The 13,957-nt window shown below is 34.5% G+C and overlaps 1 protein-coding gene across 10 annotated transcripts in view; it reads right to left on the bottom strand.

Moving 5' to 3' along the window:
- abr (ABR activator of RhoGEF and GTPase) overlaps positions 1 to 13,957 on the bottom strand; it is a 338,299-nt gene that overhangs the window by 122,411 nt on the left and 201,931 nt on the right. For 8 of the 10 annotated variants that reach the window (XR_015490409.1, NM_001368694.1, XM_087252473.1 and 5 more), the window contains 2 exon segments: positions 13,255 to 13,359; positions 1,184 to 1,258 (listed from right to left, as the gene is read on the bottom strand). Coding sequence is in view for 7 of the 10 variants with exons in the window: in NM_001368694.1 (NP_001355623.1) it covers positions 1,184 to 1,258; positions 13,255 to 13,359 (180 nt within the window). In the remaining 3 variants the exon portion in view is untranslated. 10 annotated transcript variants of the gene reach the window in all.

Here is a 13,957-nt window from a genome sequence, read left to right as displayed (position 1 = left end):
AAATTTGCTTAATGATCTGAAACATAAAGTGTGACAAACATAAAAAAAAACACTTTATCACACCACTGTATATAGACTAGTATTTATTTAACGAGAAGTAAAATTGATATTGTGTTTTTATGCAGGATAAATGGTGCTTTCCTTACTCTTACATTCTGTAAAACAACCAAAGACTGCTGTGAAAGCAAATCCTTGCAGATCGCTGGAGAACTACAACTCTGCCACTTTATGAACTACATATCTCGTCATGCAAATCACACACACACACACCTGTTTCGGTTATCTAATGATTACACACACAGCTGGAAGCTGATCAAGGACTCATTACACAGACTATACAGACTGCTCACATTCCCTCACTCATTGCTGAGTCTTGTTAACCTGTAAATATTCCAAAGCATTTACCTTGCCTTGTTTTTCCGTGCCATATTTCCAGATCCTCGTTTTGTTCTTTGGTCATTGATTCTTTGCTGCCTGTACAGACCATTTCTTGACTTTGCCTTTTGGACTAACTGTATGTACCCATTTGCTCCAGTGTTTGCCCAATGCTTGACTGACTACTCTTGAAAATAAAGATGCTGCAATTGGATCCTTAATCCCATTGCCAGAATCCTATGTTACAGGTTCTCAGCACATTTGTCTTGCTTTACAGTACAATTACAGTACAAACATTCTACAATCAATATACATTTGCATGAGTTCATTCATTCATTCTTTTTCCTTCGACATTTTCCAGCTGCAACCCATCACTGGGAAACACCCATACACTACGGCCAATTTAGTTTATTCAATTTACCTATAGCCCATGTCTTTGGACTGTGGGGGAAACCGGAGCCCCCAGAGGAAACCCAAGCCAACACAGGGAGAACATGCAAACTCCACACAGAAATGCCAACTGGGACTCAAACCAGCGACCTTTTTGCTGTGAGGTGACAGTGCTAACCACTGAGCCACCATGCTGCCCCCATTTGCATGAGATGTAATATGCATAGCATAATAAACAGCAAATATTTTTAAATAACTTATCATTTTACTCTATTGACGCCTGTCTGTTTAAAGACATGTGTTTAAGGAATATATACATATTTGTACTATATGTTAATAAAAGTAAGAAAATCTTCTCTTTTAGTAATTTTTTGTCAGTTTTGGCAAGTGAAATAGAAAACAAACTAAAATAACTTACTGGCAGATTCCTTGAAGCCTGTGGCTTTATGGACGATCACATGCAGGAAGCCGTACAGACCAGGAGATTCCTCATCTGGAAGAGACAAAAAATAAAATAAAATACTGAGTAAGTGTGTGTGTGTGTGCGTACAGTATATACTTGTTTATGTGGTTTATGAGGACAAAAAACATTGTTTAATGACATGAGTATGACCTAGCTGTACTCTATCAAAGTGTTTTACAGTATTCAAAAAATATTTAGGCCTAACAAATACAATGTATGTATTCTAAATTCAATTAAAATATCCATCCACCAGGATTACATATCCTAACATAATTAAACTAATAAACTTTATGTGGTTGATATTTGTATAACATATTAAGTAAATCAATAGAATATTAAGTAAATCAATCGCATACTGGTTGCCGCATTGAGTCATTTGAACTTATTTTATATTACATCACTCATTAAATTAGGTGGAACATCGTTGACTTAGAACATGACGTAATAAGTTACAATTAACTAAAAACATGACTTGTTTTTAGTTAAACATGACTTATTGATCATATATTTTTAGAGTGTACAGCTAAATATATTTATACCATATTCATATCTTTTAACTGATTAAATCTAGTGGCATTCTTAAGATTTTAACAGATTTAGATTGATTCTAAGGAATCTGACAACATACATTAAAAAAAAAACAGACAAATTAAATAACATTAAAAGGTTAATTCATAACAATTAAAAATCATACTTTACAGGGTCTTTTCATGTTCAAAATAGCTAAAGGCCATTTAATACTTTTTTTTTTACAGTCTAAAATACATTACATCTATGGAGAGTCCTCTACTACCTCTATAAACTACAATGTGTGTGTTTGTGTGTGAGAGAGAGAAAGTGAGAGAGACAGAAAGAGAGAGAGGCACAATACAGCAGCACAAAACATAGATGCCTGTCACAAAAAGATCAGTGATTAACACACACACTCACATGCTTAAGTTATACACCAAAACTAATATTAAAATTTTTTAATTTAATCCAAAAATGTTGACTATAAAATAATGTTTTTATTATGTATTATTATTGTTTTACACACACACACACACACACACACACACACACACTCACACACACTCACACACACTCACACACACACACACACACACACACACACACACACACACACACACACACACACACACACACACACACACACACACACACACACACACACACACACACACACACACACACACACACACACACACACACACACACACACACACACACACACACACACACACACACACAGAGTTTTAAACTGTTATATTTGAATCCTAAAATGTTGACTATTACTGTTTAATATTATTTATTTAGATTGTTTTAGTGAAAAATGTTAAGTGTTAAATACACTGTTCATTTTTTTATATCACTACTAATAAGTCATTCATTATTAGATGTTCAATTTAATGTAAACATCACAAATGCTTTGGCAATACATGTGTAACATTTTTTTTCATGCCAATTAAGCGAGTCTGAATTTAATTGAATATAATTGAGAGAGAGAGTGTATAAGAGAGAGTGACATGACATGAAACTCCTTGTTTAAGTCATCTTTCACCATCTCCCTCTTTAATCTACACACAATCCTCTATTAATGGCAGATAACAGATAAAAGACACACACACACACAAGAGTGTCGCCAACATGCTGACAGTCATACAACTAAATCTGGCCCTGACCACCCAAGAGTGAATGAGAGATCAGTTATGAAAGGGAAAGAAAACACCTGTGTATTCAAAAGCACTATATCCAGTCACCTCACTTTCGCTCTAGTGTGCTCATCAGTAAGTGTGTGAGCAGCTGCTGAATGAGTGTGTATTCCCTGATCTAACAGTATATCTGCTTTCTGTGTGGTCCATTTGGGTTCTGGTGATAGTAAACAGACTACCGCTGCATGTGTTCAGATTGCTCAGATCATATTTGATGCTTTAAATTTCACTCTGCAGCTTGAATTTAGACACTGTGTTTATGTTGAATGTGATAAGAAATTACAGTTTTAGTTTAATGTCAACATTTAAATATTACAATTAGCCTTAAAATTGTTTGTGTTTGGACATTGAAATATTGATAGTGAAAATAGTCTAACAAATCACTAAATAGCTTATTTATATAACGTAATAACTAAATTGGGAGTTATCGCAAGTTCAGGAAGTCTACTAAAATTACTTTTACTTATTTTTTTATTTAGGAGTTGTGTAAAGTGTTCTGTGTAATTCATGCTTGTGTTCTCAGTGTCTGGTTAGAAACTCTTTCAAATGTAAAATTATTATAAGAAATAAAATCTTTTACTAATATTTAAAACATTGATTATTATGTGATTAATATGTAAACATACATATTGATTAAAAAAAGCTTTAACTACTCATTTTAATATTTAAAAAATTTTAAAACATTAGCACAATTTGCATTTGCAAATGTTTCTGCATTTGTAAAATTTGCATTTAGTTTGCTAATAAGTTTTAATTTAATTTAATTATTATTAAAAATCTTCTTTTCGGATGTTGCCAAGCCTCTTATGTTAAATGATAACATATGGACTAAACAAATATGGGACACTTCTGAAAATCAGAATTTTTTTATCATTATTATTAAATTTTTTTAATAAGTTTATTGCATGAGTTAATTTGAAGTAATTTTATCAATAAATTTAATAATAAAAAAAAAACAGGTCAACTGCAGTATTGTGTGGCCATTTTTTTTTCTTAATGAGTTATTTAACCAAATATTGATTTTTAACTTGTTCTAAAACGTTGGTTTTGTGTTGTTAAAAAATTAATATTCACATGTCTGAAATCTTTTTTGAATTTCTAACAAATGTCATCAGTAGTTTAAAGAATAAAACAAAAACAAATGTTTTAAATAAATATCTAAGTATAAACAGCCTGATTTCACGTGGAAACGTAACTATTTGACATTTTGTCAGTTTAGTGGCTAATTTGTGCGAATTTGTACAAGTTTAGTCACGAAAATGTCCGATTTTAAAAAGGAGGCGTGGACCCAACACTGCCCCTAAACACATGCCTCATTGGGCAATAAGCAAATCAAACTAAATTGTACAAATGAGATCATACAAATTGCCCCGAATTAGCCACTAAATCAAATAGTTACGAATTGCCGTGAGATAACATTGGTATAACCCATATATCCAGAAAAACTGAAAATGTTCAAGCACACACAGCTCATTTCTAAATACACTGTAAAAAAGTATTCGTAAATGAAACATTTTCAATATTTTTTTATTCATTTTTTTTATTCTTATTGCTATTATTTACATTATGCTTTTATCTTTCCTCCAACCACTTTTGATGTTATAAAGTTTGATAAAAGCGACTTTTGTTGACATTTTTAATAGTTTGATGTGATATATTGTCTGGTTTGGTGCTTTAAATTACGATACAAAATCTAATAAACTGCAGTATTTTTCAGTAATTGTACAAACTTAATTCTCTATATATTATGTACTATGCAATATATTATTTTAAACCACTAAACTTCAGCTTTAGTACTATAGTAATATTCCCTTTGATAAAGAATTGTTATCATCAAAAGTCGACAGAGCAGAGATCAACATCTAATAAAACAATTCACATCATTAAATAAACAGGAAAAATCTTGTAAATCATGAAACACGGTTCCTGTTATTTAACGGAGATGTGTAAATGTAATGTATTAGTGTCTCGATATCAGCATTGATATTTGCATTGAAAAAAGAGAATCCTTTGATAATGATGAGCCTTTATTTGTCACAACACTGTTACATGCAGAAAAATTTTAACCCCTCCGACCATACATTTTAGAGGAAGACAGCTCAGTCGAGAGGGTAGCATAAAAAATGGGAAATAAGATAAACTGGGGGAAAAGGAGGTAAAAAATGGTCACAAAAATTGTCACTAAAGATAAATGGGTAATTAATGTGATGGGCTGACCTTGAATATAATCTCCTCTAAAAGCACTTTAGAACAATTCAGCTCAGATGAAGCCAAGTGTCAAAGCCCTGTGACTCTAGCTGTTGTGCACTACAAAACAATGATGAAAAACTCAGCAAATTAGTGCTGGTGGAAAGAATGCAAACGAAAACAGTGTCACATAACTGTACGTCTACGGCTGCCTTAACTAAAACCATGAGTTTGAATATCCACGCCGAAACAGCTTAACATCATGTGAAGTGGGTTAAAACAACATGACTCCAGAAGACAATATTTACGCTAAGAGAGAATGTGAGGATTCTTATGGACTTAAAGGCTCTGGTTGTGAGAAGAAAACCTGCCGCACATGAGGATCTCTCAACCCAGAGAAGCAGAAAGTCTTCAGGGTGGCCTGGACGGACCCTCACACACACAATGAGAGGATTATTGTATCAATATTAGCGGCAGTGGGTGGCAGTGCTCAAGTTGCCGTTTCTCTTGCTCTACGTTTATTTAGCAGGAAGTAAACTGGCTGAGAAGCTTTGAACCTACGGCACCTCATCCGAACGACACGTGACAGAGTCAACATCCATGGATCTGATGGTGTTTGTGGACATGTGATCATAATCCGGTCCAAAAGAAAGAATCAAATAGTCATCTCATGGTTTAGCCTTGCAAATCCACTCATCTTAAAGGAACAGTGCATCATTTATGGTGCAATAGCATTCCTACGTCATCACAAATCGCCAAGTTCTTTGCATCAATGGATATTTGAACGATATTTACTGTCACATCCATGCAATAATTCCACTGAAACTAGCTTCTATATACTACAGTGCATCCGGAAAGTATTCATAACACTTCACTTTTTTCACATTTTTTTATGTTTCAGTGGAAATTCAATCAAAGCACAAACCAAGCATGAAGACAAAGAAATCGTCTGTAGACCTCCAAGTCAGGATTGTCTCGAGGTACAAGGCTGGGAAAGGTTACAGAAAAATTTCCGCTGCTCTGAAAGTTTCAATGAGCACAGTGGCCTGCATCATCCGCAAGTGGAAGATGTTTGGAACCACCAGGACTCTTCCTAGAGCTGGCCGGCCATCTAAGCTGAGTGATCGGGGAAGAAGAGACTTAATCAGGGAGGTGATCAATAAACCGATGGTCACTCTGTCTGAGATCCAGCTTTCTTTTATGGAGAGAGGAGAACCTTACAGAAGGACAACCATCTGTGCAGCAATCCACCAATCAGGCCTGTATGGTAGAGTGGCCGGACGGAAGCCACTCCCTACCTGGAATTTGCCAAAAGGCATTTGAAAGTTTCCTAGACCGTAAGAAACAAAACTCTCTGGTCTGATGAGACTAAAATTGAACTCTTTGGAGTGAATGCCAGGCGTTATGTTTGGAGAAAACCAGGCACCGCTCATCACCAGGCTAATACCATCTCTACAGTGAAGCATGGTGGCAGCATCATGCTCTGGGGATGTTTTTCAGCCACATGAACTGGAAGACTAGTCAAGATAGGGGGAAAGATGAATGCAGCGATGTACAGACACATCCCAAATAGAAACCTGCTTCAGATTGCTTTTGACCTCAGACTGGTTACATATAAATATGTAGCTACATGATGCCTCAACATGTTTGGTGTCTGATGCTAACATCCAATGAAAATGGGCAGTTATATCATGTTTTCAATGTATTGTTAAAGTAGTGAAACAGCGTAGTCAGGATGATGTGAATGAGGTTATAAAGATTCACCCAACGTGTCCTTGGGAGTTTGTTTTCCATATCAAACTTGCAAGTGTGAACTTACAAGGAAAGGATGCAAGATTGAAGTTTGCGCACTTGTTGCTGAGAAAAAGCCCCAATCAGGTGAATGGCTGCAGCCACGCTTCTGTTTTCAGATGTCTCCATTTTCCCCCATCCACACTGACACGGAGCAGCAGCATTTTAAATCCAAACTGGCCTCTACAGCATTTCCAAAATGCTTTGTTTTTGGGGCTTGAAAACTCTAGGGTAGCCTGGATGGAAGGCATAACTGTAGCAAAACGTATGCATTTAAAAACTAAAACGTATTAGTGTAAACAGGGCCTGAGTATCAGTATTTTACCTCATCTTCCAAACCAATTCAGCTTCACAATAATTTCCTAAACCGAACCGGTTCCTTTCTGATGAATCAAAGCCATTACAAAGGCTTCTTTCTGTAGCTCTAATCTCAAACGTGCTCAAACATTTCCCACTTCTTCTTGCAACATCAACCTTCCATGACTCAATTTGCAGAGCTTTTCATGTGGAGGTCAAAGCAGGATTGATGCTTTTTCTAAGCTCTGACTCGAGTCACGTGAAAAGGCTTTAACACCGCACCGATGAGCAAAGAACAGCAGCCGACCATCATTTAATTACTGTTTTCCTCCATCTGAGAGCCCTCAATGTCACAGTGTTTTTCTCCTAATGAAGACAAACGTCCCACGCTGCCCTAGTGTCAGCTCAAACTGCTGCTGTCCAGAGGAAAGAGGGTATTTGCAAGTGTGTGTTCGGGGGTTGACGGGGGCATGTATGTGGCAGGGGTTACATTCCTCCAGCAGCTGCTCCTCATTTCATCTCATTCCCTGCATCTTAAGTTTCGTAGCAGGAGGGATGTTGTGGGGTTCAGGGGACGATCACAGGGGGTCTTACTATGTGTGTCATGGATGGAGTAAAGGCACCTACAACTCACACCAGTCAAACTCAAGACCCCTGAGCTGATCATAAACATTTATTATTTCTATAGACTAACTTGTTTTAAATCTACTATGGTTGGTGCTTCTGCAGATGTTTGTCTGGTTAAATTATCCACTACTTTTTTACTTGAATGCATGTTTATCAGTTACCTCGTGTATATAACACATTCATAAACCACAATGAATGTGTTTTTTTAGTTTCCCTTTCTGCTTATTTCGACAACTGTTGCATGTAAGAGTTGTTAAAAAACACATTTGTTCACCACAATACTGTATATCTGATTGCTAGAACACAACTTTTTCTTTTGATTATTTCATTCATACATTTGTTTGTTCATTCACTCATTCATTCATGTTGTGAACGGCAAAAACATAAATATTGGGATATTTTGCATAAGTTTTTATTTGACTAAAGAAGGCTTCATTTGTCTGACAATTGACTTAATTAAGAAACAATATATTGAGAAAGAAATTTATGACAATATATGCCATGTATGAAATGTGGCGTCATTATGTTGAAACATTTTGTGTTTTGATGCATATAATTTTTCACATTTCTTGAGTGTTTAATTTTTTTGAATTCTATATTTGACTTAACAGAAATAAAGTATGGAATTTAAGTCATGGTGCAGTGGAAAAGGAATTAACATTGTGTATGACTCCGTTGAGCTGGGAGGACTGCATCCATACATCTCTGCAATGACTCAAATAGCTTATTAATAAAGTCATCTGGAATGGCAAAGAAAGTGTTCTTGCAGGACTCCCAGTTCATCAGGATTCTTTGGATTCATCTTCAATTCCTCTCCTTCATCTTACCCCAGACATGCTCAACAATGTTCATGCCTGGTGATTGGGCTGGCCAATCCTGGAGCCCCTTGACCTTTTTTGCTTTCAGGAACTTTGAAGTGGAGGCTGAAGTATGAGAAGGAGTGCTATCCTGCTGAAGAATTTGCCCTCTCCAGTGGTTTGTAATGTAATGGGCAGCACAAATCTCTTGATACCTCAGGCTGATGATGTTGCCATCCACTCTGCAAATCTCTTGCACGCCTCCATATTGGATGTAACCACAAACCATAATTTTTCCTTCACCAAACTTGAGTGATTTCTGTGAGAATGTTGGGTCCATGCGGGCTCCAATAGGACTTCTGCAGTATTTGTGATGATTGTGATGCAGTTCGACAGATGATTCATCAGAAAAATTTACCCACCGCCACTTTTCCAAATGATCAACTACAAGTCAAGTTATTTGTTGCTCTTACAACTGGTATCAATGACAAGACTTTTGTCAGGCAGTGTTTATATACAGTATAATCGTATATAAAAAATGCTTATATTTTATTAAAAAATGATTATATATATATTAAGATATTTCACAAATAAAGAAGGTTAGAGTGGTCCAACAACTGACATAATTATGAAACAATGTATTAAGTAATAAATGTATGACAATATATGGCATGTACAAAATATATTATCATAATGTTGAAACATTTTGCGTTTTGATGCATATGTTTAACATTTCTTAAGTATTGAATTTTTGAATAAAGCTGAAGTCCATATCTGACTCAAATTAAAAGAATTACAAGTTATTTTTATTGTCTATGCAATTAAATCTATAGGGATTTGAAGTAGTATTGAGTAAAGCAATTATACTACTTTAAAAACGAATTAATTAGAAAAGTCATTCAAGTTTCTGTTCTTGGCAGTTTGTGTTCGTGTGTGGACAATGACGAATTTTCAGAAGAGCTGAAGAAAGTTACTGTCAAAAAGGGCAAGGCTACATCAGTGCTGCTGTATATGTATTTCACACTTTGCTGTTGAACTATGGCTGATTGGTGCTGGATGAAACAATTGTATTAATTTTAATTAGTAATTGATAAAATTTTTAAAGTAACTTACCCAACACTGACTGTAAAAATATTAAATCTTAATTTCGGATTAGTAATATGCATTGCTAAGTGCTTAATTCAAACAACTTTAGATAGTTTTCTCTTTAAAATTAGTTTTTGAGCCCTGTGATTCCAAAATTTTCTATATATCTTTCTATTCTAACAAAGCATATGTCTGCGGAAAGTGTATTTATCAGGGCATCTGCAGATATCTAATGTCAAATTTAAGACTTTTAAAGACATTTTTAAGACCATTAAGTAATAAATTTACTTAAAAGACCTATATCGCAATATCAAAAACATGCAAGAGAAAATGTAAAAATCACTAAATCAGTGGTAAAATAAATGCATTAATGAACAGTACTAAAGATAGGTTAGATGCACAACAGAACTACAGAAAAACAAACAAACATCTTAATGCTGATTTATACTTTCACCTGGCCCACACCTAGTGACATGTTCGAGGCTTTAATACTTGACGCGTTCGCCATTGAGATATCTTTTTAAATGACAGGGGGCGGTCAAAAGAAACAGACAGTAAAATCAGACGAATGAACAGAGAATCATTAATATCATTGAAAATGTTTTTGGGAGCCTCTTTTTTGTTGTTGTTGTTGTTTTAACAAACCTATCCCTCAGGTTTTTTCAAACTTTTACTAAAACTTTCCTTTTTTCCCCACTGCTGTTGCAATTTCTAGCCAAGAATTTTTGGTCATCTGGTTCTCCTTATGATCACGCATGGACGGATCATAAAGGTGTTGTACAGACGTACCCGTTTCAGACAAAATCTCTTCAAAGTGATTCATATTTAACTCGCGCGAACTGTTCACCCGAGTCTGTGAGCTCCGCTATGGCGTTATTTCACTGACAAATGTTGTGAGCGCAGTATTACAAGTCAAGAACGCATTCATGTAATACGAGCGAGGGAATCTCTTTGCTTGTGCACCGATTTCCTTTGTTTGTGGACAAAACTGCATGCAAGCTTTTAAATATAATACGCTGCTTGCGCGAAAATTTTCTCACTCTGAAATATGCATTGCTCACGCACGAATTTACTTGCGCGCTCTCACAGCGATGACATCACATTCGCTGTGCACACTGAGTCAATAACAGAAAGTTGATTGGCTATTGCAAGCTGACCTCATTTGTAGTTGTAATACCGCAAATTATAACAGAAACACCATGAAAACCTAGCAACAACAACAACAAAAAAAGAATTTAAATGAGCATTAGATTTAGCGTTGGAAGGACATCCAAAAAATAAGACCTGTGCAAAAATATTTAAGACCTAGAACACCGAATTTAAGACATCTTAAGGCCTTTAATTTTTAAATAATTTCTAAATTTAATTTTTAGAATTTAGATTTTTAGACTTTTTCGGACTTTTTAAGACCCCGCAGAAACCCTGATTTATTCATGTTTCAGATGATGTATTAATCTCAATATCAGGGAAAAAAAATTGACACTCATGACTGATTTTGGAGTGTATATGAAAAAAATGCAACAGTATTTCTGAATCCAGCCACAGTTCAGCAGCAGAAGTGTGGAATAGATACAACAGCCTTGCCTTTTTTGACAGTGACTTCCTCCAGCTCTTCTGACTGGGGTTGTTGTACAGTATGCAGGAGGTGCAGGACAGATGCCTTTGAAACAGTGTCAGTGTCCACACACAAAAACAAACAGCCAAGATCAGAAACGCTGCCCTGCCTTGCAAAGGGAATAAAAGCAGCCTTTTCATGGCACTGGCTATCGGGAGAGTGGAACCAGATTGTAACCTAGATTTCTGGGGGAAAAAAAAAACTATTTGGACTTGAGCGTGATGGAACGAGAAAAGAAAGAGAGGAACAAAGAAACTGGGGTATAGTGAGTTTAAACAAAAACTACTGTGACGAGGAGCTGAAGGCATTTAACTGGAAACAGAAGGGAAAGGAACAGGAGTAAAGACGATAGACTGTACAGTTTGTAGTCAGAAGAAGACAAATGACAAACAGTTAAAGGCAAAATTTATAGATTTCCTGTGAATTTTTTAATACAAAGAAGATTTTTCCCAAGTCATGATTTAACAGATTGAACAGAAATGTTCACAGTATTCAACAATATTTCTTTCTTCTAGAGAAAGTCTCATTTCTTTTAGTTTGGCTGAAATAAAAGCAGCTTTTGAGTTTTTAAAAACAATTCTTAAGGTTGATAGTGAGAAGTTTAGGTTTAATTTATTACATTGCAAATAAATCATAATCTAATCATGACAAACTATATATCATTGAAAAGGTCTAACTCTTCTAAAAACATATTTTACTGTTGTTTTTTATTATTAATAAGGAAGAGTAATAGATCAAAATAAATTTACTCTTACCCTTTAACCTGTTTATAACCATTTGCAGTTACATATTTAAACTATAATATTATAGTCTAAACTAAGCAACTATGAGAAGCTATATATCATATTAAAGCTTAAAATGTCTAGGTTCCATATCTGGTGACAAATTTCTGATAGATATTTACTGAGCAACAATTATTAACTTGTGATAAGCATCCTCTTAAACATTACTTTTCTACAGCAATCCGCATTTACAATTTAAAAAGTATATATTTAAGAGGCAAAATTCAAATGAAATACCACCAAGCTGCCCATACTACTTTAGAATTGTATGCATAATTTACACAAATTTTCAAAAGTATATAAAAAAAAAATATGGTTCATGTTTTTCAAAACATACATAGAAATAGGGGACACCCTCATACGGTCACCAACATAAACTGTTTGACATCTGGTGGTCATGTTTGGTACTGCAGCCAAACAAAATTTTACTGAAAGCTCGTTTTGTAAGATATCAACTTTAAATTTGGAATATAAATTATTTAGATATTTAGCTTTGATTGTCTCTGACATTTGGGCTAAAACTGATTTTCTAAAATACTTACTTCATGTAATTTTTTGAACAATAAATGTATTGTTTTATTTTTCCATAAACTTAAAACGCACATAACCTTTTAATTTTTCTAACTTCTTAAACTTAGCTTCACTTTAGCTACAATAAGACAAGTGTCTTCTTTAAAATGAGACCTAGGGTAAATTTATGCACCAAAGGTTTGAAGACTGGCAATCATTTAAATCGAACATGTCGTTTTCATGTCTATGGTGACAGTTAGGATCTATTTTTCCCAAATGGCCACAGAACAAACACCTTGACTTGCATAAATAAACTAACCTACCTAGTTAACCAAAAAAGTTAAGCTTAAAGTTAAGCCTTTAAGTTGTACTTTAAATTGAACACTAGTATCTTACGAAATACTTAAAAAAAATATATGATGTGCTGTTAAGCTTGACAAAGATAAAAGAAAGGAATTATTGAAACTATTATGTTTAAAAATGTGTTGAAAAAATTCTGGATATCTGATATCAACTTGATAGTGAAATTGATATCACTGCTACTCTGTACTACAGTAACTTCTGTCAAAAGCACTATATCAGTAATCAGAGAGCTGTTCCAGTGAAAATATGTGTCTCTTACCATCTTTGTTGCTGGTGACGGGGATGTTGTGAACAGTTCTGAGTTTGAAACATGAGCCGGTTAACACTTGCAGCTCTACTGAACTCAACACACATGCCTGCAGGTCTGAAACACACAAACACACACTATGAACTAAACACAACTGTGTTATTATCATTTTAGTGACAACTGAAAAAAAAAACTTTTATTACCTTTTTACTTCTTTTCTTACTATAAAATCAAGAAGCGTTTTCTAGACTAGCAAAAAATATTGTCTTGTTTTAGGAATTGCACAAAAATTAGCGAATTTTTCCTTAAGACAAGCAAAATAATCTATTATCAAAAGGAAAAACAAGATTATTTTACTTACCCCACTAGCAGATTATTTTGCTTGTCTTAACCCTTTGACTGCCTGCTCTACCAAATGCTTGACCATATTTCGTCTGTTTTAAATACTGTTAAATTCATTTAAAGAATGACTGTTATATAATGGTTTACACGCACAGCATTGTTGGCTTACAAAAAAAAAAAAATTTAAAAATCAAACAAAAATGATGGTGTTGCACTACTACACTTGATTTGGGTTTTATTGTAAAAAAATATAATAATAAATAACAATAAAAAAACAAGAAAACATGTTAAATGAGAATCTGAAATATTTTATGGCATACTTGAAATTTTTTTTGTTTTTTATATATTTAAGAAAAAAAAATGGTCTTACACT

This window comes from Danio rerio, chromosome 5, assembly GCF_052040795.2.
Source record: "Danio rerio strain M-AB ecotype USA chromosome 5, GRCz13ab, whole genome shotgun sequence".
In the NCBI taxonomy this organism is placed as follows: domain Eukaryota; kingdom Metazoa; phylum Chordata; class Actinopteri; order Cypriniformes; family Danionidae; genus Danio; species Danio rerio.
Note: the sequence above shows the minus strand (reverse complement) of the source record. Positions and strands in the feature narration are given on the sequence as shown.